Source organism: Babylonia areolata, chromosome 1 (genome assembly GCF_041734735.1).
Source record: "Babylonia areolata isolate BAREFJ2019XMU chromosome 1, ASM4173473v1, whole genome shotgun sequence".
Taxonomy (NCBI): Eukaryota; Metazoa; Mollusca; class Gastropoda; order Neogastropoda; family Buccinidae; genus Babylonia; species Babylonia areolata.
The window spans coordinates 63,642,723-63,666,808 of record NC_134876.1 but is presented as its reverse complement, the minus strand read 5'-3'; the positions used below and the strand labels follow the sequence as shown (position 1 = coordinate 63,666,808).

Genomic DNA, 24,086 nt, shown 5'->3' with positions numbered 1-24,086 from the left:
TCAATGCAGTCGCTTTCACGCAGACTACAAATGCCAAAAGGACATGAACTGTTTGTTATGGTTTCTCCGATAATGAGTTACGCCCACACACAAACTGAAAGAGTCATTACAAGTAACCCTAAACGACAATGTGTCAGTATTTATCTTACTGGTTTCTACAGAAACAAAACCCAAATAGGCAATATTACATTCTCCGAATTATATTTCCAACACGATGCAAACATGTTTTGGAAAATCTAGACAGTTTTCATTGTAAATAAAATAAAATTGAAACAATAACTCGAGCTGAATACATGCCAAAATAACACACACTTAACACCTTATTAATTCCCCCCAAAATATCTAGAAATAAAAAAAAACTACTGGATTTAAAAGATTTCCGTTAAACAATCCCAAAATGCAAACAAATGTCACAAGTTACAACACTAACACCACGAGGACAAACTAACTATACAACTCCCCCTTCACCTGTCACCAGGAAAACAGGCACACCACTGGCCCAGGCCCGAGAAACTATACAGAACACAGACCCACGCAGAGGAAGAAGGGGGTCAGGAATCGAACCCCACAACTGTCCAAGAGGGCACCCAACAGCTCGCTTGCTGGCTCGGCGACTCTTCTACTACCAATGCTCGCCACCAAAGGCAAAGCAAAACCCTTCCTTCAAAACGATGTTACTTCCGAACTCATCTCAAGAGTTCAGAACTTGAAGGAATAAGACACACACACATCAGTTCTGCACTGAACTGAGCACACCAAAAAAAACTTTGGAGCAAAAAGGGGGAGAGAGAAGAAGGGAGAAAGAGAGAGGGGAAAGGGAGTAGAGGGGAAGGGAGACGAACACACGAACACGCGCACAAATGAATGCCACGAGCCGTGACACATTGGAATGAAAGGCAACGCTTATCGTCCAGTTTCTGAAGGAGGCGTCACTGCGTGCGGACAACTGAAATCCATATGTGCCACACCACATCTACGAGGCAGGTGCCTGACAGCAGCATAACGCAACGCACTCGTCAGGCCTTGACTGAGTTCATGCATATCTATCTATCTATCTATCTAAATCTGCAATGAAGGTATTGGCATAATGAGAGGTATGTATAACATACCAACATGATGTGTGAACACTGGTTTGAAGCGGGATGACTGGTGGAGCTTGTGATACAGTGTGTATGTGTGTGTTTGTATCCTTGATTCTCGAGTATTGATAAGGAAGAGAATACATGCCTGTCAGAACTGACCCTAAACATGCAATAATGGTACTGACATTATGACAGGTAAGTCTAACACACCAACCCATGACCTCTGTGGCACAGGTGTGACTGAAGCGACCGAGGCGACTCAGTGATGGAGCTGCAGAAGCTGCGTGAGGCCAGTGAGAAGGCCGTGGCCTTCTTCACACGTCAGCTGGACGATGGGGGCAGGCTGAGGAGCGGGGAGGTGGCGGGGGATTTGGGGGCTGTTTACAAGCTCCCTACCCTCCTCATCTTCACCGGGAACGGTCGTCTGGCACAGAAGGTGAGAGCGATGGGACACTAACTGAGAACTTTTTATCTTTTATATTTATTTATTTTATTTTTTTGCTGCCCCATCATCTGTACTGTTTCAGTGGCATTACTCCCACGCCGCTCATTCTGACACAGACCAGGGTTCGTTTGTCGCAGTCCCAGCACCGGCAGTCCACAGGGAACCATCGATGTCGTCAGGAGGCCACACACCAGAGGAGACCCTGCAGTGCTGCTGAGTCACTTCGGTGGTGTTCAGTAGTGCCTGTTCTGATTTAACGTACTTAGAACACCACCTACTAAGCCGCCTACTGACGACAATAATGGCTTAGTCGCGGTGCCAGAGCGTCTTCCCCAGAGTGGAGACCACCACCACGTCCCTTCAACGACAGTCTCCCATGAATCTGCCGACACCGGAGACCTTGACAAGACTCACCCCAAGCACTAACTGTGAAAGGTCCTTTTACAGGCAATCGGGGTAGTTATATCTACCGTGACTCTACGGCTAGATGGCCTTGGAAGGCTATGGCACAAACCACTCCTTTGACCTTGTCCAACCGAAGTATACCCAGTCACACCTGGTTGAAGTGAGAAAAATCAGAGAAAGGCCTCAAAACTTCACACACACACACACACACACACACACACACACACACACACACACACACTGGCAGACACACAATCGTTCTGTTTTAATGATAACCTTGTCTGACTTTTCGTCACTTGCCTTTCTGTGTTACTGAGATTGTATGATACGTATCTCGCACGAGAGCTTCGCTGACGGTACTCAACTCTATCAGTCGGCTTCTATTGCTGAAACTGATAAACTGATGACACACATGCAAAAGTGTAAACAGACTTGAAGTCTTGGATGACCTTCAACAAACTACAGCTAAATGTGAAAAGACTGAACTGTTGCTTGCTTGCCCCAAGAAATTTAGGAACCACCCGTCTCTCCCTCATTCTCTTCTGGTTAACAACACTGCCATTCCTGTTTCCCAGTCAGTGCGGAGCCTCGGTGTCTGTCTTGACCACAGTCTGTCATTTCAGCAACACATTTCAAACATTTGCAAATCAGCTTATCTTCAGTTGTGAAGAATTAGTTCTATTCGCCATTACCTTTCTGTGGAAGCAACCAAAACGTTAGTCTGTGCATATGTTTTGTCTAGGATTGATTACTGCAACTCTGTTCTTGTTGGCATTCCAACAACTTCACTGGATAAACTTCAAAGAGTTCAGAACAATGCTGCTTCGATTCATGTTCAGATCCTCTAAATTTGAACGTGTTACTCCCCTCACTTTGTTCACTGGCTACCAGTTTGAAAAAGAATCAGTTGAATTCAAGCTTTCTTCTCTGACGTTTTCTGCCCTCTCAAGCTGTGGACCTCGCTACCTCTCTGACCACCTTGAAGTGTACATTTCAACTCCTCACCTTCGTTCTGCTTCTGATACCAGCCTTTTGAAAAACCCTATTGAAAAGAAGAGGCAGCAGGGTCAAAGATCTTTTTTCTTTCAAGGCTCCGTCATTGTGGAACAAACTACCAGAAAATTTGCGTCTTTCTGTCTCGCTGAAATCTTTTAAGTCTGCTCTGAAGACATCTTTTCCAACAGCATTAGCAGGAGGTTTTTATTATCATTTCTTATATTATTTATTTATCTATTTATTTATTTATTTATTTTTTTTTTATCTTGGTGTGATCTGGGTTTTGGTGCATGTTTTGTTGTGAAGAGGCTGTTTTCCGTGTGTGTGTGGCGGGGTGCTGGTGAGTGTCTGTGCGTTCGTGTGTGTGTGTGTGTGTGTGTGTGTGTGCCTGAGTGCGTGTTGCAGGGATGCGTTTTCTGGAGGGCGTCATGGGTAGGTGGGTGGTTTCCAATGTTTAGTTGCGTGAGTGTTTTCTGGCACGTGCTTCCGTGTGTGTGGGGGGAGGGGTGGGGGGAAGGGGTGGGGGGAAGGGGTGGGGAGGGGAGGGGGTGGGGAGGGGAGGGGGTGTGGAGGGGGTGCGGGGGCAGGGGGGAGTGCGGGTGGAGAGGAATATTAATGTTTTGATAGGGAGGAACGAAATATAAAGCGCTTTGAGCAGTATTTCTGGAGAAACGCGCTATTTGAATGTCCATTCTCTCTCATTAGATCTGCTACTGGTAACCTGTAATCCAGTACAACCTGTTCAGGGTCGGGTTGCCGACGACTAAACCGGCACTTCCACCGCTCCCTTCTGGGACTGGTGAGGCGGGTGGCTAGACACACTTATGGAGATCCATAAAAGGGCGTCGGCTCAGGAGAGCCACCGACGGCCATCTAGCTCCACTGTGCTGTGTGCATGCCACACGCAGTTGGCCTCCGGGTTGTGTCTACCCATGTATGCGAAGTCTGGATCCGGCAGAATCTGCGGAAGAAACCTATCGGTTCAACGGAGAGGAAGGCGATTACAGCGAGTGCAGAGAGCAAGATGAGACACCGAAAGGATATCTTGGTCATCCACTGCATCCGTGCTCATCCTCCAGTCGTCTCGACTTAGTCTTGCCACTGGAAATTGGTGGACCCGGACGAGAGAGTGAGGTCGACGTTGCGCAACTCCTCTTCACTTTAAACAAACTCATCGCGCAAGTCATCAGTCATCCAAAATGACTCTCCCCCCATCCCCCATCCCCCATCTGGATGACAACGATGGTCATCATCGATCTCGATGGACACACCACCATCTCTCTCTCTCTTCCTCTCTCTCTCTCTCTCTCTCTCTCTCTCTCTCTCTCTCTCTCTCTGTGTGTGTGTGTGTGTGTGTGTGTTAGTAGATTGTTTTATGTACTGATATATGTTATGTCTTATTACATTGTATTTGTAAGTATCATTATGATATTGGATCTGTCCATTATGGCCCAATACTCAGTTTATATCACAGATTGACATGAGTTTACAGTTGGGCCAACAGCAAAGTGAGAGCTGTATTATGAGTGGTTTCTCCATATCAGTTGTAATGTGACCAGAGATGTTGCAATGTTTGTTTTTTATGCATTAAGACTGAGAGAAGAGCACTATCAGCCCTAAACAGAAATATCAGCATTGTGCTTTTCATTCAGTTTACTTGTTCTCAGTCAGCTCACTGTGTATTAAGTGGATTGTTTTCGTTTTTCCTGTTTTATTTTAGTTGAGGTGTGTGTGCAATACGTGCACCCAAAATGTATACAGGTCGGTGACCTCACATTAAAATTCTTGTGTTCTTGCGTTCTATATCAATGGGAAATCATTTACAGCTTAGTCTTTTGTGAAGAACTATGACCCTCAAACTAGGAGTCAAAATTGCACTGGATCTTAGTGCTGCAGCCCTGGGGGATAGCTGGCCTTTGGTGACCATCCCCAATACCGACTGTCCTGAAACCCTCATGGCCGAGAGAGTGGGGATGTAACTTGGACAAGACACTTTCCACTATAATCAAATTCTAGCCCGGATAGTCGGGTAAGTCTTTGTTGCTCAGAGCTACATATTTCAGCGTTGCGTGCGCTGTGTATGCGTACGTGTCGTATTTACACCGTGTGTCCGCGTGTGGAGAGCAGCCTTTTCCATTGGTGGGCCTGGAGGGACTGACTTTTTAAACAGACCTACTGAAAAAGTCCGCGGCTGGGATCCAGAAGCAGCCTCACCGAATCACGTGTTTTAATACAGAAACAAACTGAAATACAGGAGAAAAACCACCAAAACGTCAGAACGGAAATCCGTACGATACGGAAGTACTCTCACCCATGCTGCTGACTCTTTATCACCTGGCTGCTACTCTGCTCCACAGTATTACACTTGATTAAAACAAATCCCTTGTTCTCCTTCAGGTACTGACCGACATCAAGACCCGCTTCATGCAGAAGGACGGAGACTTTGTGTCCTACCCAGATCGCACCGGACACAGCCGGAAATCCGACAGCCAGCCACTGACCGTGCACTGGCCCTACATGAACGCCTGGGTTGCCATGGCAGCACACAGACTCGGCAGGTAAGAGTTTTTATTCCTGTCGCAGCGACCGCCGGCACAGCGTTCACCAGTGAAAGTCTGGGTACTGCGAGGCCCCGTTTTGACTTGATGTTCTGTTCATGGAAGCCGGTGAATGGGTGCCTAATTTCCGATAGGGATGGTTAAAACGGCAGAAGATGATTGGGCCTCCCCTTCCTGCACCAAACCCAAAGCACATTGGGTATGAATCCACACCACTAATGTCCACAAACGTAACATGAATGGGACGTAAATCGGTATCGAGTTTACATTTACGAAGTTGCTTCCCTTCCACTGGTAATCCTTTTGAACACGGAGATGCTCCCTTGCATCTGTCCTGGTCAAAGTGGCTGGTGACACATACATACGATATTTCATATTGGAGCCCGAAAAAAAAAAAAAAAAAAAACATAAAGGGGAGGGGGTAATGGGAATACATTATGTGTTGGAGAAAAAATGATTAATAATCAGAACATTAATTTTATGAATGACTGGGATTCAATTACCATGTAACGGGGTGACTTAGAGCTCACATTGTCGTGATTTGTTAGCCGTTTAGATTCTAGAGATTTGTTGGCCGTTCAGATTCTAGTGATTTGTCGGCCGTCCAGATTCTAGAGATTTGTTGGCCGTTCAGATTCTAGAGATTTGTTGCAGTGGCCGTTCAGATTCTAGAGATTTGTTGCAGCGGCCGTTCTGATTCTAGTGATTTGTTGCAGCGGCCGTTCAGATTCTAGTGATTTGTCGGCCGTTCAGGTTCGACATCTCCTACCCTGCCTGGCAGTTTCTTCAGAAGTTCTACAACCCTCAGGTCGGGGGCTTCGGCACCAGCGGTCACTATGACGTCACCCCCAGTACGTCAGAGGGGTCTGTGCTGTGGAGCGGGGGCAGCAGATATGACGTTGGAATCCTCATAACGGCTCACCTCGCCCTCGCCGCTCTCTTTTTCGGGGGTGAGTTGTGATTCCTTACTCAAAATCTCTCGACTGCTGTTGACAAGCGTGCTTTGTCAGAGGAGAGTTTCCACCTCACTGAGTTTACATTCCAGGATGTCAGTCATTGTTTTGTTGTTTTTAATTTATTTTTTTTTTTACTTCTTCCTGTTGGGGGTTATGTAACCTTTGTTCAGCAAAATCAGTTACATCATTGAAATGTGCGTAAAAAAGAACTCAAAAGAGAACTCAAGACCCTGAAACACATGGGGGTACCATTTAGAGACTGGCCTAAAACAGACAAAAGTGGCGGTTCTTTTTGCTGTCTTTTACATGCAAGAGGGCGTAATAGGTAGTAAGTAAATAAGTAAGAAATTAGGCTGGTGAGGGTGGGGTTGATGGCGGGGGGGCAAAAAAGAAAGTCCAAGATGCCCAGTTTGCCCTGTCACGTTCCACAGACGTGGAGAAAGCGAAGAGCAGCGGGGACCTGCTGGTGAGGATGGTGGACCAGCAGCCTGCACTGGACCAATACTTCCTGCTGCACGTCGACGGGGAGACGGGCCAGCTGGTGCAGGAGGGTCCCGCGGACCATCGTTTGTTCTATCGCTTGTTGACGACTGAGCCCAATGTACGACATCACATATTTAGATAGATAGATAGATAAATAAATAAATAAATAAATATGTGTATTCACACACACACACACACACACACACACACACACACACACACACACACACACACACACACACACACACACACACACACACACACATGTATATATGTGGAGTGATGGCCTAGAGGTAACGCGTCCGCCTAGGAAGCGAGAGAATTTGAGCGCGCTGGTTCGAATCACTGCTCAGCCGCCGATATTTTCTCCCCCTCCACTAGACCTTCAGTGGTGGTCTGGACGCTAGTCATTCGGATCAGATGAAAAACCGAGGTCCCGTGTGCAGCATGCACTTAACGCACGTACAAGAACCCACGGCAACAAAGGAGTTGTTCCTGACAAAATTCTGTAGAAAAATCCACTTCGATAGGAAAAACAAATAAAACTGCACATAGGAAAAAAAGAAAAAAAAGGGTGGTGCTGTAGTGTAGCGACGCGCTGTCCCTGGGAAAAGCAGCCCGAATTTCACACAGAGAAATCTGTTGTGATAAAAAGAAATACAAAATACAAAAATACAAAATATATATGTATCGATTTGTGCAAACAATAACAAACAAAACAAATAAACTGAAGCTGAGTACGCTAAGAAAGTATGCAAATTAAAGCAGAATTACACACACACACACACACACACACACACACACACACACACACACACACACACACCATACACCACACACACACACACACACACACACACACACACACACACACACACACACACACACACACGCCTTTCAAATATAAACAATAATGTGTTCACAGGTATTCTTTTTACTGATTTCGTCAAGGCTTTTGACATAATTAACCACTCTCATCTTGTCAGAAAACTCACACATTACAATTTGTTAAATGATGCTTTAATTTTTTTAATCTCCTTTCTCAGTGACCGTCATCAGTTGGTTGAAATCAGTTCTAGCAGGTCTGATTTACTGCCTGTAAAATTTGGTGTACCACAAGGATCATTGCTTGGACCACTTTTATTTTCCTTGTATATAAATGACTTGCTATTACATGTACAATGCACATGTAAAATTTTCGCGGACGACATCTCACTTCAGTCAAATAATGATAATCCAAATGAACTTGTAAATGATCTTCAGAACAACATAGATATTTTGGCCAAATGGACTTGAGTTGAACCACATTTCTCTAAATACAGGCAAAACTAAATGTATGTGACGAAACGAGAGAAGGGACAAAAAAATCCATACCTCCTTTACACCTTGATACATCCACGGGAAAACAATTGAAGAAGTTACATCACATAAAGTATTACGGGTCATAATAGACAATGACCCGTCATGGTCTGATCATATTGCTGATCTAGGCAAAGAATTTCCAAAAGAATATACCAGCTTAGCAAGGTTAAACGTTTTCTCAATCTTCATTCTGGGAAACTATTTTCTCATGCACACATTCTATCTCTCATAAACTATGCATCCACGTTGTGGGATAATGCCAGCGAAACTAACCTCAAACACATCAGTCGCTTGCACAAAAGAGCTCTAAAACTGATTAAGCTAAAATCTAATACTGTGACAGATACTGACTATAAAAATTCCGCTCAAAAGTCGACTATTACTTAACAAATGTACGTGTACGCACAGTATAGCGAATGGAACGGCACCAAAGAAAATAATCCAAAATTTTGTTATGAATGAAAATAGACACACTCACAAACTGTCTTTTCCACGACCCCGAAACAATTTATATAAATCTAGTTTAACATATTCTGGGGGAAAGATATGGAATGGTTTACCTCCCTCTTTAAAGTCATGTCGTCTGAAGCAATCATTCAAAAAAGCATTTAAAAAATATCTAATGGAAAAATAGGATCCCTTCATGCTTTGATATGATCATCCTTGTATCTGCTGTCTATATACCTGTCTGTCTTTCTAACCTTAAACTCTCTCTGTCCTTCTGACTCTCTGTCTCTCTTTTCCATCTCCGGTCGACTGTTACCTTTATCCGGCCGTGTGTTCTCTCTCTCTCTCTTTTTCATCTCTCTTTCTCTCTCTCTCTCTCTCTCGCTCTTTTCTTCCTGATTTAAGTTAATGATGTAAGAATGTCGCACTGCATGTCGTAAGCGTGTCGGTATCATAATAAATTGATGCATATTTATTGCTATTTACGCTCGTATTATTTCTGTTGTTGCTGTTGTTGTTTTCGATAGAATTTTAAGGTGTTTATTGTAATTGTTTATTTCTATATAAAATCCTTTCCCGACCCCCACTTCCCCATTTCTCACCCCCCCCCCTTTTTCTTTGGATTTTCTTCTCTTTTTTTCTGAGGGCAGGACGTAAAAAAAAAGCTGTATAAGCTTATTCTTTTACCCTCAGCAAAGATCATTTTGACTTGACTTGACTTGACTTGACTTCACATACACACACACACACACACACACATACACACACACACACACACACACACACACGCTTGCGCGTGCGCTTGCGCGCAATACTTACCCCCTCCCATACCTAACCCACAAACTCCTCCATACTTCCCTTCTGTCTCTCTGTCTTTCTCCCTCTCTCTCACCCAAAATTATACGTATGCACACGGGCGCGTGCACGTATGTGTGTGTGTGTGTGTGTGTGTGTGTGTGTGTGTGTGTGTGTGTGTGTGTAGTGAGCGCGCGCGCGCGTGTATGTGCAAGTTTCACACCTTAACCATGTACTTAAAGTAAGCACAACAAGACGACTATCCACCTCCCTTTTTCTGGTCTATTCTTATTCATGAATGTGCATGCCAGTACGGGTGGTTGATCAATCAAACAGGAGTGTTTCTACCAACTGGGCTACCCGGTGTACTTCCTGCACCACCTGTACCAAGCCACCGGCCAGGGGAAGTACCTGCACACGGCAGAGAAGATCCTGGACTTCCTCCTCACCTGCCATGATGGCTTCTACACCAACTTCCTCAGCCACAAGGCAGCATGGGGGGCGTGTCTGGTGGCCATGGCGACAGGCAAGGACAAGTACCGCCAGATGTGCGCCAGGTGCGTCAAGCACCTGCTCTCGCTGCAGACGAGCGAGGGCGATATGCTACGAGAACTGGGCCCCATGGCTAGCCTGGACCAGAGCGCTGAGATTTCGTTGTGGTTGTGTGAGATAGCCAACGCTTTGATCGACAAGGACGTGATTTGATTGTAATTATATCTGTTGCTCTGATTATCTGCCTTTATCATTTTTCTTTCCTGCTTGAACTTGCTAACGTACCCAGCTGTCATGTCATTAGAACTCCGCTCGTGTCGTGTTGAAACTCCTGTTCATGGTCAGACTCAAATTTTGAGTCATCTCAATGGTACAGGGATTCGCAGGTGTATTGGTTAAGGTAAAAATAACAATAATAAACCAGAGTAGCTGCAATATATATACTTTGAGCACGAACTCTAATCAGTACCAGTCGAGAGATAAGATTTTTCACTTCTTGGAGACAAACCTTTATTCAGTGAAACACGTCAACGCAATCTTTTTTCACACATCGTCCCTTTCCTTTTCTATTCTTATACAACAATTATGGCCACCTTTATGGCCACATTTCCCCCCGGAGAAGTATGCATTGTAGTAGATTTCTTTCTTTTTTTGGGGGGGGGGTGAGGGGAGGGGGGTGAGGGTGTGTGTGTGTGTGTGTGTGTGGGGGGGGGGTTGTGGATTTTTGCTGGGCTGTTCTGGTTACAATCTGTTGACCGAGATACAGTAATAGTCTGACATCAGAAGAAAGCCTGCAGACAATGGATTTCTTGTGAATTTGAATAGACTAAATGGAATATGTTGGGACGCGTTTGTTGTAAATGGCATCAACCATATGCTGTAGTTGCGGATATCATCTCTGTATCACTTGCTTAGAAAAAAAAATGATTGGCTCTTTTCCCGTCCGCATCCCTTCGTAGCCTCCACAAAACAAATGCAGGAATGGTGTATCGCTTTTAAGGTCTCTTTCTGCCTCTGCCTGAATAAAAATTCAAACAAACAAATAAAATTGTGTGTTTGTTGGATATGTGAGTATATCTGTAACGTGTGTGTGGTGGATGGGAGAGGTGACGAGAGAGAGAGAGAGAGAGAGAGAGAGAGAGAGAGAGAGAGAGAGAGAGAGAGAGAAACAACCAACTCAAACTGCGGTTCAAGCAAACCCACTGGCACCACCAACTCTGGCCTCGCCACAGCGAAAGGCACGCCAGCAATGCTGATGGCAACAGATTCCTGAAATGAAGACGATGATAAGCACTAACATTTTCATCTCTTGTCATGCAGCCTACAACTAAATCCTGCCAACTGTGCGAAAATAAAACACTATGCTCGTAAAATGCAACTGTCTGTCTCGGCTTTCCCTGATTCCATCAGTGTCTTGGAACCAACTGTTCAGCTGATAAGAAGTGTGTGCTGGTACGCCAGACACGGGGGTTGGAATCTGACATTATAGCTACATGAACATGTTTTCTTTTTGCCAACTGTATCTTGATGTGTCGCTGATTTCTGTTTATGTGTCGCTGGCTTTTGAAGTCATTCCTGAACTCTGGTCTTCAGGTCCGTTTCCTCTGTGTGAGACCCTGACTGTAACTTTGCTTTAGCACTTGTTATTTGTTCCGGCGTGTTTTTGTGCCTTGAACTTTTAAGTCATCCGAACACCTACTACTACTACTACTACTATACTATGATGATAATATGATGTACACATATGGCACAAACTCTCCATATAGTGGGCTCCAAGCACCTCTCATGAAACACCAGTGTATTATACCGCACAACAGCACATGAGGACATAGAAGAGAAAGGAAAAAAACAAAATCCATATATTTCAAGACAATACGACAAATTGCGCATATGAATAGAATATATAACCACATAAAGAAGGTACAAAATGTGCCCTACACAGGCACGCACACACACACACACACACACTCATGAACACGCACACACGCACACACACAGTAAACACCCACCTCGCAAGCAAATATGATACATAAAGACTTCAATGGGCGGTGGGATACAAGGAGTGTGTGTGTGTGGGAGGGGGGGGAGGGGTAGAGGGTGGGAGGAGACAGACAAACGATTCGTCACATCCAAAGGCCATGTCCGTGTTTGTTTCGTTTGTATATACCTTGAGTATGAAGTTACCCAAACACTTGATATTTTCGCCTGGTTTCTGTTTATGTACTGTATGACTTTACCGCAACACCTGATATTTATGTCTTCATGCGTATGTGTACTGTGAAGCTTCACCAATACCCGGAACTAAAGTACGTTTTCTGTGTACATGCCCACACAGATCACAGACGGTCTACAGTTAGCTGGTATATTTAAGTAAAAGAACCTGCTGAATCGCGGTCCAAACTTACAGTTTCAGGACACATACCCTAATTATATGCACACAATGTGCCGCGCACTGTCTCTGTCTCCGTCTCTGTCTCTGCCACTGTCCGACAGCTGGCATTTGCGTCTGTATTGCGGGGAATGTTCCCCGACTTTGAAATTCTTCCAACGCCTGGTGTGTGTGTGTGTGTGTGTGTGTGTGTGTGTGTGTGCTGTTTGTGTGCCCTGAATTTGAAGGTACCCCCATCGTCTGGTATTTGTATTTCTTTCCTGTGTGTATATGGGCACCTGGTTTCTATGTGTGGTTCATGTGTATGTGCCCTGTTAATTAGAGTTATCCCAAACGCTTGGCGTTCATGTTCGTTTCCCATGTATGTACTCTGGATATGAAGCTTCTCTGATCCAAGGTATTTTAGTCGGTGTTGCCCCATTAAGTTTCTCCAAACACATGGTATTTATGTATTCTTCCTCTGAAGTTACCCCCACAGCTGTTAGGGGAGAGAGAGAGAGAGAGAGAGAGAGAGAGAGAGAGAGAGAGCATCAAGCACAATGAAGCCGCTCAGTCTGGTACCAGGGAAGATGTCTCAAGGCCTGATTTTGGGTTGGGTTACACTGCTTGTAAGGCATCTGCTTAGCATGTGTGGTGTAGCATATATGGATTTGTCCGAACGCAGTGACGCCTCCTTGAGTAACTGAACTGAACTGAACTCAGGACAATAGGGCCACTCGCCGATCTCCTGCCGAACAGTGGGAAACAGTTACCGAAGAAAACACGGCGTCATTTGTCCAGTGGCATCAAGGCAGCACAAGCAACACGGCCAGGCCGCCCTAGTGGGTCCGAACAGGAAACACCCAAACGATGCCGACAGTGTCGTGAATGCTCGCCTGGATCCTGACAGTCTTGACTGCATGCCGAGATGGTCTGCTCCTGATACTACCTCTCAGGTCCTGATCACATGGACAGGAATCAGAGCCTGAGCGTCACAAGCTGTCTCAGATGAGGCCTATATCCGGCGATGATCAGAACCTGAGCTGTTTCCGTTTTCACGGTACCCGCCAAAGAATGCCAGAGGAGGTACCGGCAAGCCCCGTCAGCCTGTAGGTCACAGAGCGAGAGGAAGAGTAGCATTATCAGAACTGTCTGCCAATTGTTCAGCAGTGATGGAATGCCGCTTCTCAGAGGCGTGCGGAAAGCTGCGGCCTGATGACATTTCGATACGGTGGCCTGCCCATCTCGTACAGTCTTGCGGGGCATTCAGTAACTGTTCATGTCTTGCCTATTCTATCGGTGTGCAAGAAATCTAGGCAAAGAATACGAATACATACACCCGAATTTGATACAGAAACTGGTTTGCAGTATCAGTTAAGGAGGCGTCAAAGCTTGTGGAACACATTTTGAAACCGTGAGCTACGCATCCATCCAACACCCTGGTCAGATATTCCCCTCCGGAACATACGTAGAATATTAACCGGTTATGGCGTTCGCAGTTTCAGTCCATAACCAGCCGATCTGGCAAACATGAATCATTTAACTTGAAGATCCATAGTTTAATCCATACTGACACTGCGGATACATACATCCTTTCTCCAGTTATAGAGGTACTATATAACACGCACCGCATGTTTATCAATCGCAGGAAAAACAAATTAGTAAAAAAGAAACAAAGAAAACAGTTTGCCGAACATTGTGCCTTACCATGTTATTCATAACTCTTGGTTCAACTTAGTACCTATCCGATCCTCAGTTGCAATTTTTTATGAGTGTGCGAAACATTTGATGAATATGCATGACTTACAATACGAAACTGTTATTACAAAAATGAAGGCTTTTCCTGCAATTATGACAATAAAACAGCGCTTTTCCATTGTCGCAGACCCACATAAAAGCCAGTTTGGACTCCAACCTTCCAACTGATCGATCTGTATTAAATCTTTTCACACTGCCTTGCCGTTTTCACTATTCTATTTATATAGGCTGAAAAGACCGAGATGGAACCGACAGAGGACATGAACTGTTGCAAGACTGTGTAAGACAGATATGGCGTAGGTCACGTGTTACCGACTGGTTTTGGGTGTTGAAGCTTGAAGCTTGACTTGGAGGGAGAGTTGAAATGAGCATCGTTCAGTCGGTGATGGGACACACTGAACACGGTCTGACAATGAAGTTTCCACCGTTTATTTCACAGTCATACAAGTTCCTTGAAGGGTTTGAGGGAATGGACTGCTGACATACTCGGTACCTTGATATACTTTCCTTGCATGCAGCCGGTATTGTCTAAAATAGCAGAAAGGAGATATACCAGCCATAATACAAAATTGAAAGCACGTGTCTTAAACAACGAGAATGGCCAGCAAGGCTTGTGCTCAGTACGACGTCATGTGTCCAGTGTAAAACAAAAACCTAACATCTGCGACTGGTAAAAAACAACAACCCCAACTCCATTATATATGTTCTGAAACAGATACAAACCCGAAACCGAGAGGTGTCATGGGAATCAAGATGTTGTTGTGAAGATGATAGAACACAATGTTTCTTCGTCCTTTTTTTTAAAAGATATTTTTTTCATCGTTATTGCGAGGCCTTGGCATTCTGGTACGGCCATTGGCACATCCGCCGGTTGGGTCAGAGGGGGCCGGACTGGTGCGGCTTCTCCTCCAAACTCATTTTCTGCCGCGGCCTCGCTTGGATGGCGCGTACTTTCCACATAGGGTGCAATTGTCAAAGCGTGCCAGGAATTCGCACTGACTGTCCGTGGCAGTAAATACCTTACCTGGAACACCTGAGGGTGGAAGGGAGGAGGCAGGTGCAGACTGATGTTTGTGTGTGCCTGCTTGCGTGCGTGCGTGCATGCATGTACGTGCGTCAGTGTGTGTGTGTGTGTGATAGTGTGTGTGTGTGTGTGTGTGTGTGTGTGTGTGTCTGTGTGTATTTGCGCGCGCGCTCGCCCACCGGTTGTATAAGTGACAGAGAGTGCAAATACGGGGGTGTGTGTGGCACACAGCACCCACTTGCTCCGCAGTTCTGCATTCCCTAACTCTCGTGTTGACCCGTCACTTGCACTGAGAGATGCCACTAGGGTTAAAGTCACTTTCACCTTCAAGAAGAAAAGGAAGAAACCGTCTTTCCATGCAGCCCACTGCCTCCAGCTTTCCATGCTTTCCTTTTGTCAGCGGAAGAGCTTGAATCTGGGTTCTTTTAAAAGAAGAAGAAGAAGAAGAAGAAGAAATGAGGAAATAAAGCCCCAATGTTGAACTGACTAAACCAAAATCAAGTCTCAAATGGTTAACTGACTGGAAAAAAAAAAGAAAAGGAAAAGAAAGAAAAAAAAAAGAAGCCCTGCTATTCTGTTTCTGACTCGAGATCATTAAAAAAATTTTTTCAAAACGGGGAAAGAGAAGAGAGGACAGAAAGATGGAAGAAACACCACCAGGACTTTCGGGTTCGCAGTTCTACCAACTGATCGGATTGGTGATAGCATCTTTTCACTTTTCACTGTCTTTTCTCATAAGGAACTAAAGAAAGGATAGAAGACCCGTCGATCATTCACTCAAAGTAAATCTCTCGGCGAGAAATGAACGCCGGCAGTTAACTGGTGGCATTCGTGGAAGAGCAGATCTTGCAGTTACACAGTTTAAGACCGGGCACTGCTACACACTATATAGCTGGTACGTGCATATATATATATATGTATATGTATGTATGTATGTATGTATGTATGTATATAGATATACCTATGCGCACACACACACACACACACACACACACAGACACACACACACACACACACATATATATATATATTATGCACCTATCAGAGTGGATTTCTTCAACAGGATTTTGGCAGAGGATAAAACTGTTGTTGCAATGGGTTATTTATCAGTGCGCCAAGTGCGTGCTGCACACGCGACCTCGGCTTATCGTCTCATCCAAATGACTAGACGCTCAATTTGATTTTCAGTCCAACTTAGAAAAAGGGAGAGAGCGGGAACTGAACCCAGACCCTCAAATTAGACTGTATCGGCAGATAAACGTCTTAATCATTCTGCTACCTGGTGAACTGCTCTTCAATGCGGAGCCCCAGTAACTCTTCTCATAATTAGAAGAAGAAGAAGAAGAAGAGGAAGACTGAAATTATGGGAGATGGAACTCTATGATTTCAGGACGACTGAATAAAAAAAAGAATATGAAAGCTGGAAGTTTCGGGAGCACGTAACTGAACAAAACAGGAAGCCTACAACACGAAAAAAAAAAAAAAAAAAAAAAAAAATCCGATACCTCTACAAAGCCAGACAGATGTGCGATTACGAATATGGAGACCGCGGAAATAAAGCACAGAGCTGACGATAAATAGCCTTTTAAAAAGGCTGCTAAACCCACAGGCGAAATGAATAATCAAGCCTCAAAGCTTTGCTATCGTTTATACAATGTCCTGAAAAAGGACGTGTCATCTCTCTGCCTCCGCCGCCCCCACCATGCAAAACCCGCTTTCTTCCATTCTCTCGCTCTCTTACACATAGAATAAAGGAATGGATATCCGCTCCCTCCCCCACCAAAAAAAGAAAGTGAAAAAAAAGAGAGACGAAATAGGGAAAGGCATTGTCGAAGCACGCGACACCATACACGTTTCTATTTCGGCCGCCTTCATCAATTATGTGTCGAGTTCTTTTCCGCAGTCGCCCGAGGCCATTTTTAGCCGTCTCATCAGTGGAGTGGAAGTTGAGTCGGCGTGGTTCTTTGCTCGACGGGGATATGACAAGCAAAGGCTTTCAAACACTGGAAACTGCCACAAGAGAAACGCTCACATGCTGTTTATCGGTTTGTCTCCTGAGAGAGTTATATATGATCATTCTGCTGGCTGAATGGCTGTTTGCTTTTTGGCAGCACATAAAGCGCCGGAAGCCTTGTTTGTGGACGAGGGTATTTTTCTGCTTCAATGATCTTTCGATCCGTCACTGCACACATGACAGGGGGCGGGGGCGGTGGGAGTCAAAGGTGGGATCTGGCCGCTGGTGACGTTCGCAGTAAGGATTTGATTTGGGGGGACTTGCGACACCTGTTTAACATCTCTCTCTCTCTCTCTCTCTCTTGTACATGGCGTTTAAATTTAGGAAAATTGTAACTTCTGAAGATAGTCCACTTCATTTCACAGCAGGGTTTCTGCGTGTATTGATTCGTGGTTGGGTACAATTTTCATCAAGTTTTGTTTTTATATCATGTGTGTTGTTCATTTACCCCTTCATCAAGGACCAAGGCCTCTGAATGAATAAATGATCTGAATCTGAATTTGAATCTCTCAATCACTTTCACCCCTCTATCTCTTTTGCTCATCTTTTGTTCTTTTTCCTTATATCTCTTCGCGTTCTTTCTCAGTTTCTTGTCCTGATGCATTTCTCATCCATGTGCGTGATGGCCATATCTTGTGGACGTAACTGAGAATCCCGAGGTACAGAACGAAATAGTGTCTGAAAAAAGTAAGGTATTAAAGTCCATAAAACTACAATCTTAAAAAAAAAAAAGTTTTGTTAGCTATCATTTGTTTGTAAAGTTCATCACTCGGCATCTCACCACTAATGAATAACAGCCAACCGTTTGGCAGGTGTGTGCACCCTTTCAAAGACAGTGCAGAGCAGCAATTATTGCTGGGGATTTTCAGGGGCTTGAGGTGGGCGGCGAAAGTCCATTCCCCGTGCAGGAAAAGATTGAAACAATTATGAGGTGCGGCTTCGAAAACTGTATTTCTATTCCGGTGGAAATAATTGTCAGTACCAGTTTGCTGAAGGTTTTAAGAGAGACAGTGCCTCATGTTCACTTGTCTATGAAGCGCAACATTCTTGTTTTGTTTTGTTGTGTTTTTAGGTGGGCGGCTTATTCGACTGAACACTACAACAGTGGAAAGAAGAACAGATATTCAACCTTCCTGTGCAAACTTTTTTTTTTTTTTTTTTTTTTTTTTTTAATGTTTGAAATGTGCAAGGTATGTATACCATCAAACCCGTCACTGGGGTTGTAGGTGGCCGATGTGGATGAAAACATTTACATATCTAGTGGTGACGGTAAGTCGTTGTGCGCAACATAGTTCCGAGTTTTGAAAGGTGGGTGGGTGTTGTTAAATGTCATTTCAATATGTTTTCGTAACATTCTACCACTGGGACATCGCTTACAACTTCGGGGTTTTTAATGAGATAATTTCTTTTAACCGTACAATGATTTTCTAAAGCTGCCAACAAAGGTTTAACATATTATACCGTGCGTACACAGAGCATCTGTCTGATCGAAATGAAACTGACAGATCGAAATGCAATTACTATCATTATTGTGAAACAATAGCAAGGGAACAATAGATAGAAGAGAATGGAGGGGGGTCGTCGTGGGGGTGGGGGGTCGGAGACAAGTGAGGAAGAGCAGTGGATGTCATTCAACAGATTGTGTCGCGTGTTTGGCTTAAGTGTTTGTTGTGGAGGCGGTCTTGTTGTGTCTACGAAGTCGGTTAATCTCATCTCGTTAGTTAGTTCTTGACAGGGTGAAGTGCAGTTTCTTGTCCTTAGTAACTGTACCCTTGTTCTGTTTTACGGCCTTTCTCTCTCAATGCCGGTCGGATTTTTGCGTGGGCGGAGGGGAATCATTACAAAACTAGGACAAGCCCGTTGTTTGTGGTGGGAGGGAGAGGGACGGGAGGGAGGGCAGTGGGGGTGGGGGTGGGGGGAGAAGACCACTGGCAATTCGTTTGCCGAAAGCAGCTACTTTTTCGGGGTGGGCAATTTTCGGATCACCGTGACGGAGGGTATTTGACGTGATTGATAAGTCATGTCACGGTGGGTGACACATCTGGCTGCTACAGACACCTCTGTAAGATAATCATCCATGCCTTGTGAAGGGGCAATGACCTGAAAGGCAAGGGCCACCACCCGCCCCCAAACCCTTACCTCTCTCCCATCCCCCCCGCCCCTTCGTCTGCCCCCCAAAAAGGAAGAAGAATATATCGGACAGAAAACTAGTCCAGAAAAATAGGCATCAGGGATCTCTTTAATCAAATGAGAAAACAGGTTTAGGTTTCAATGTGAAAGATCGGCTCAGATAAGAATGCAAACAACCTTCTGACGATTTTGCAAATGTAAGTGAATTCAATTCAGTTCAATTCAATTCAAAATACTTTTTTGTCTGCTTCGACCAAAACAGAAAATTCTCTTTTGGCTTACTTAATATGCCCGTTTGTATTGGTTGAATATTGCAAAATCAGCGGAGTCTATGACTTCACGTGATGTATCCAGCCCATAACGGTGTCTAACAACCCAAAGGAAGGTGGGGGACCCAGAGGCGTCCCACGTGAAGTGGTCTTGGAAGGTTCCCCACAGGGGCTGATGGTCAAAGATCTTTTCTTCTTCTTCGTTCGTGGGCTGCAACTCCCACGTTCATTCGTGTGTACACTAGTGGTATTTTACGTGTATGACCGTTTTTACCCCGCCATGTAGGCAGCCATACTCCGTTTCCGGGGGGTGGGGGGTGCATGCTGGGTATGTTCTTGTTACCATAACCTACCGAACGCTGACATGGATTACAGGATCTTTAACGTGCGTATTTGATCTTCTGCTTGCGTATACACACGAAGGGGGTTCAGGCGCTAGCAGGTCTGCACATAAGGAAAATCGGAAAAATCTCCACCCTTTACTCACCAGGCGCCGTTACCGAGATTCGAACACAGATTGAAAGTCCAATGCTTTAACCATTCGGCTATTGCGCCCGTCAAAGATCTTTTCAAAAAGAGAGGGGAGATTTCGTTGCGACTAAAATATAACACTCCTCTCTTTCTCTCCCTCTCCCCCCTCTCTATCTCGCTGTGTCTCTGTGTCAACAATCGCTCAGTGCTCTCTCTTCCTCGCTCATCGGTCACTCATCTTTTACTAACATATCGATATCGATCATCAATCTCTCTCTCTGATCTTTCAATGAGTACCCCCCCCCCCCCACCTCCCGTCTTATCTATCGCCGCTCATTGGTTTGTCACTACTCATCCTTCGCTCAGTGCCTCCCTCTCCTCCTCCTTCCCCCGCCCCCACCTCCTCCCCCGTCCCTGCTATTTCAGTTATCGCTCATTAAACTCTCACTCATTGTTTGGTCATCTATCATTCATCAATCTCCCATTCTCTAACCCTACCCATACCCCCTCTTCCGGTCTGTCAGTCTCTACGTGGATGCTAGCACGTCTGCGTGTATACATGTCTTGCCTCCTCTCCCAGCCCCATGTGCGTTTGCGTGCGCGTGGTTTTTGTTTTTGCTTGTTTTTTGTTTGTTTGGTTTTTTGCGTGTGGGAGTACGTGCAGGCATGCATGCATGCGTGTGTGTGTGTCAATGCGTGCGTGCGTGCGTGCGTGCGTGCGCGTGTGTCTATGCGGAAAAGAAATTGAGTGCGTCGTTTTCTTTCCCCAATTCTAGCTTACTTTGTTGTCAGCGTGATCTCGTCCACCCTTCGCCTCTTAGTTTGAAATGTGGATTGCCCAGCAACAATATGCACTGCATAGGCTCCTACCACCAGCCACCTGTCTTACCGATATTTCGTGTTGGAAATCGAAATACAAATGTCCCATAAAGACTGAAAACATGATATCCCATCTTACACACCGCACATCTCTTGCTGCGGCACATCTCATATTTCGAAACGTTTTTGAATATTTCTCTTAACGGATATAGGTTTGTTGTTCTTATCTTATTGATTGGGTTGTTGTTCGTACCTTATTGGTGGATGTTCTGATTGATTGATTGGTCGATTGATTGATTGACTGATTGTGTGTGTGTGTGTGTGTGTGTGTGTGTGTGTGTGTGTGTGTGTGTGTGTAAGCATGCGCGTGTGTGTATAACTCAAAGAGAGGCTGAATAGGCGAAACGGGAACGTCGCGTTGGCGAAAAAGGACAAACAATTAATCATTCAAGAACCATTAACTTAAGGGTGGTGGCACAGGAATAGGTGAATTGGACCTGCACATACTAACTCAGCCTGGCTCCGTAATTTTCACCAGCAGATTTATATATATATATATATATATATATATATATATATATATATTTATATATATATATATATATTAAAAAAAAAATTATATATATATATATATATATTTTTTTTTTAAGTGACGTCATGCATCGGATGAATCGGAACAGACCCTAGCAAACACAAAGTGACTTGGTGGCAGTACAGGGTCTCCCGTGGTGAGTGGTTTCGGGGCAGCCTGACATCAATAGTTCCTTATGGACTGCCGTAGCCGAGACTGCAAATCGATGAGGCATTTGGAAAAAGCAGCCACAGTGGTATGTGTGATGCCGCTGAAGAGGCGTGTGAGACAGGGAAGGAAACGGAAAACACACAAATGATAGGAATGAACAGGAAAGTGTCAGGGATTGATATATGTATTCTCCTGTCGAGTGATGGTCTAGAGGTAACGCGTCCGCCTAGGAAGCGAGAGAATCTGTGCGTGCTGGTTCGAATCACGGCTCAGCCGCCGATATTTTCTCCCCCTCCACTAGAACTTGAGTGGTGGTCTGGACGCTAGTCATTCGGATGAGACGATAAACCGAGGTCCCGTGTGCAACATACACTTCGCGCACGTAAAAGAACCCACGGCAACATAGGAGTTGTTCCTGGCAAAATTCTGTAGAAAAATCCACATCGATAGGAAAAAACAAATAAAAGTGCACGCAGGAAAAAATACAAGAAAATTGGTGGCGCTGCAGTGTAGCGACGCGCTCTCCCTGGGGAGAGCAGCCCGAATTTCACACAGAGAAATCTGTTGTGATAAAAAGAAATACAAATACAAATACATTTGCAGAGGGTTCCGTCTCTGCAACTGTAGTTCTTCCGTCCACTCCGTCCGTTCTTCAATGATTATCAACAGTCGGGCAACCAGTGCCAGACAACGCTGACGTCAGCTGGTCAACCAGTGCCAGACAACGCTGACGTCAGCTGGTCAACCAGTGCCAGACAACGCTGACATCTCTTTATAGATCCGCCGGGCGCAAGGTTCACGCAATTGCTATTTGGCTTCAATTACTTTTTTCGTTGCAAATCATTTATGATCACCCCCCACCCCCCTCCTAATTCTTATATTGTGCTTTGTAACTTGACTTTTTTCCATGCCGTCTTTTGTATTTAAAGTCCAATGGAGGTCGAATAAACTAAAGTGATGTCTGTGAATAAAAGAAAAAAAAAAAAAAAAAAAGGGTGATGACTCCATTTGAAAGGAATTCATAGTTTTCCTGCACTTCCTTTCATTCCCTGTCCTGCTGTTCGGGGTAAATCCTGGAATGGTGGTCTGGTGCTAACAGGTCCGCATAGGAAACAAGGGAATCTGAGGGATCGGGATCAACGAATCACCAGAACTTTCTTTTTCTCCACCAGACCCTGAGTGGTGGTATGGACGCCAGTTATTCGGATGAGACTTCTTCTTCTTCTTCTGCGTTCGTGGGCTGCAACTCCCACGTTCACTCGTATGCACACGAGTGGGCTTTTACGTGTATGACCGTTTTTACCCCGCCATGTAGGCAGCCGTACTCCGTTTTCGGGGGTGTGCATGCTGGGTATGTTCTTGTTTCCATAACCCACCGAACGCTGACATGGATTACAGGATCTTTAGCGTGCGTATTTGATCTTCTGCTTGCATAAACACACGAAGGGGGTTCAGGCACTAGCAGGTCTGCACATGTGTTGACCTGGGAGATCGTAAAAATCTCCACCCTTCACCCACCAGGCGCCGTCACCGTGATTCGAACCCGGGACCCTCAGATTGACAGTCCAACGCTTTAACCACTCGGCTATTGCGCCCGTCTGGATGAGACGAATTAACGGAAGTCCCGTGAGCAGCATGCATTTTGCGAGCGTAAGCGAACCCAAGGCAACAAAAGGGTTGTCTCTGGCAACATTCTTAAGAAAAACCCACTCTGGTAGTGAAATAAACACACCTGTACGTAGAAACACGTAGAAAACAACAACAAAACACACGCACGCACGCACACACACACACACACACACACACACACACACACACACACACACACACAGAAAAAAAGAAAAAAAAAGAAAAAAGAAAAGGAAAGCATGCACCATGGCGGTGTGCTCTGTCCGAATTTTGACATGGAGAAATCTGCTGTGACGAAAGAGTATTACAATTCAAGACAGCTTATCTTCAAACTTCCCCAGGCTGCATTTTTTTGTGCCCAGATACGTACAACTAAATAATCCGTCCCTTGATTCTGTTATCTACAGAAAACCCCACGTCCCCCATGATTATGTCAAAACTGATTATGAAAGGAAAGAAAACCGGAAACCTTTCATTATGAATTCTGCTGAGCTGAATGGGAGCTGAACACAGAAGAGAAAATAAACAACACTGTCATCTTATTTACCGAGTATGACGCAGGTGCGTGCGTGCGCGCGGGCACACACACACACACACACACACACACGCACGCACGCATGCACGCACGCACGTACACACACACACACACACACTCACATTCACACATACTTACATACCACCCCAAACACATACGCATACACCCTCCTATCCCCCGCCCCCGCCCCCACACCCTTCCACTTTGCCACAAATACAAAGAGCATACCTATGTTTTTCCACCTCCTCCATTCCGCCCTACATTCTACCACCACCCACCACCACCCCCACACTTCTTTTTTTCCCT

The 24,086-nt window shown here is 45.1% G+C and overlaps 1 protein-coding gene across 5 annotated transcripts in view; it reads left to right on the top strand.

Annotated features, from left to right (window-relative positions):
* The window catches only part of LOC143293053 (uncharacterized), a 12,838-nt gene extending 2,170 nt beyond the window's left edge, over window positions 1–10,668 (top strand). For all 5 annotated transcript variants that reach the window (XM_076603954.1, XM_076603946.1, XM_076603937.1 and 2 more), the window contains exons 2-6: window positions 1,317–1,518; window positions 5,326–5,486; window positions 6,240–6,436; window positions 6,874–7,043; window positions 9,866–10,668. In XM_076603954.1, the coding sequence (XP_076460069.1) occupies window positions 1,348–1,518; window positions 5,326–5,486; window positions 6,240–6,436; window positions 6,874–7,043; window positions 9,866–10,234 (1,068 nt within the window). In that variant the 5' untranslated portion in view covers window positions 1,317–1,347 and the 3' untranslated portion in view covers window positions 10,235–10,668. The remainder of the gene's footprint in view (window positions 1–1,316; window positions 1,519–5,325; window positions 5,487–6,239; window positions 6,437–6,873; window positions 7,044–9,865) is intronic.
* Window positions 10,669–24,086: the final 13,418 nt, after the last annotated feature.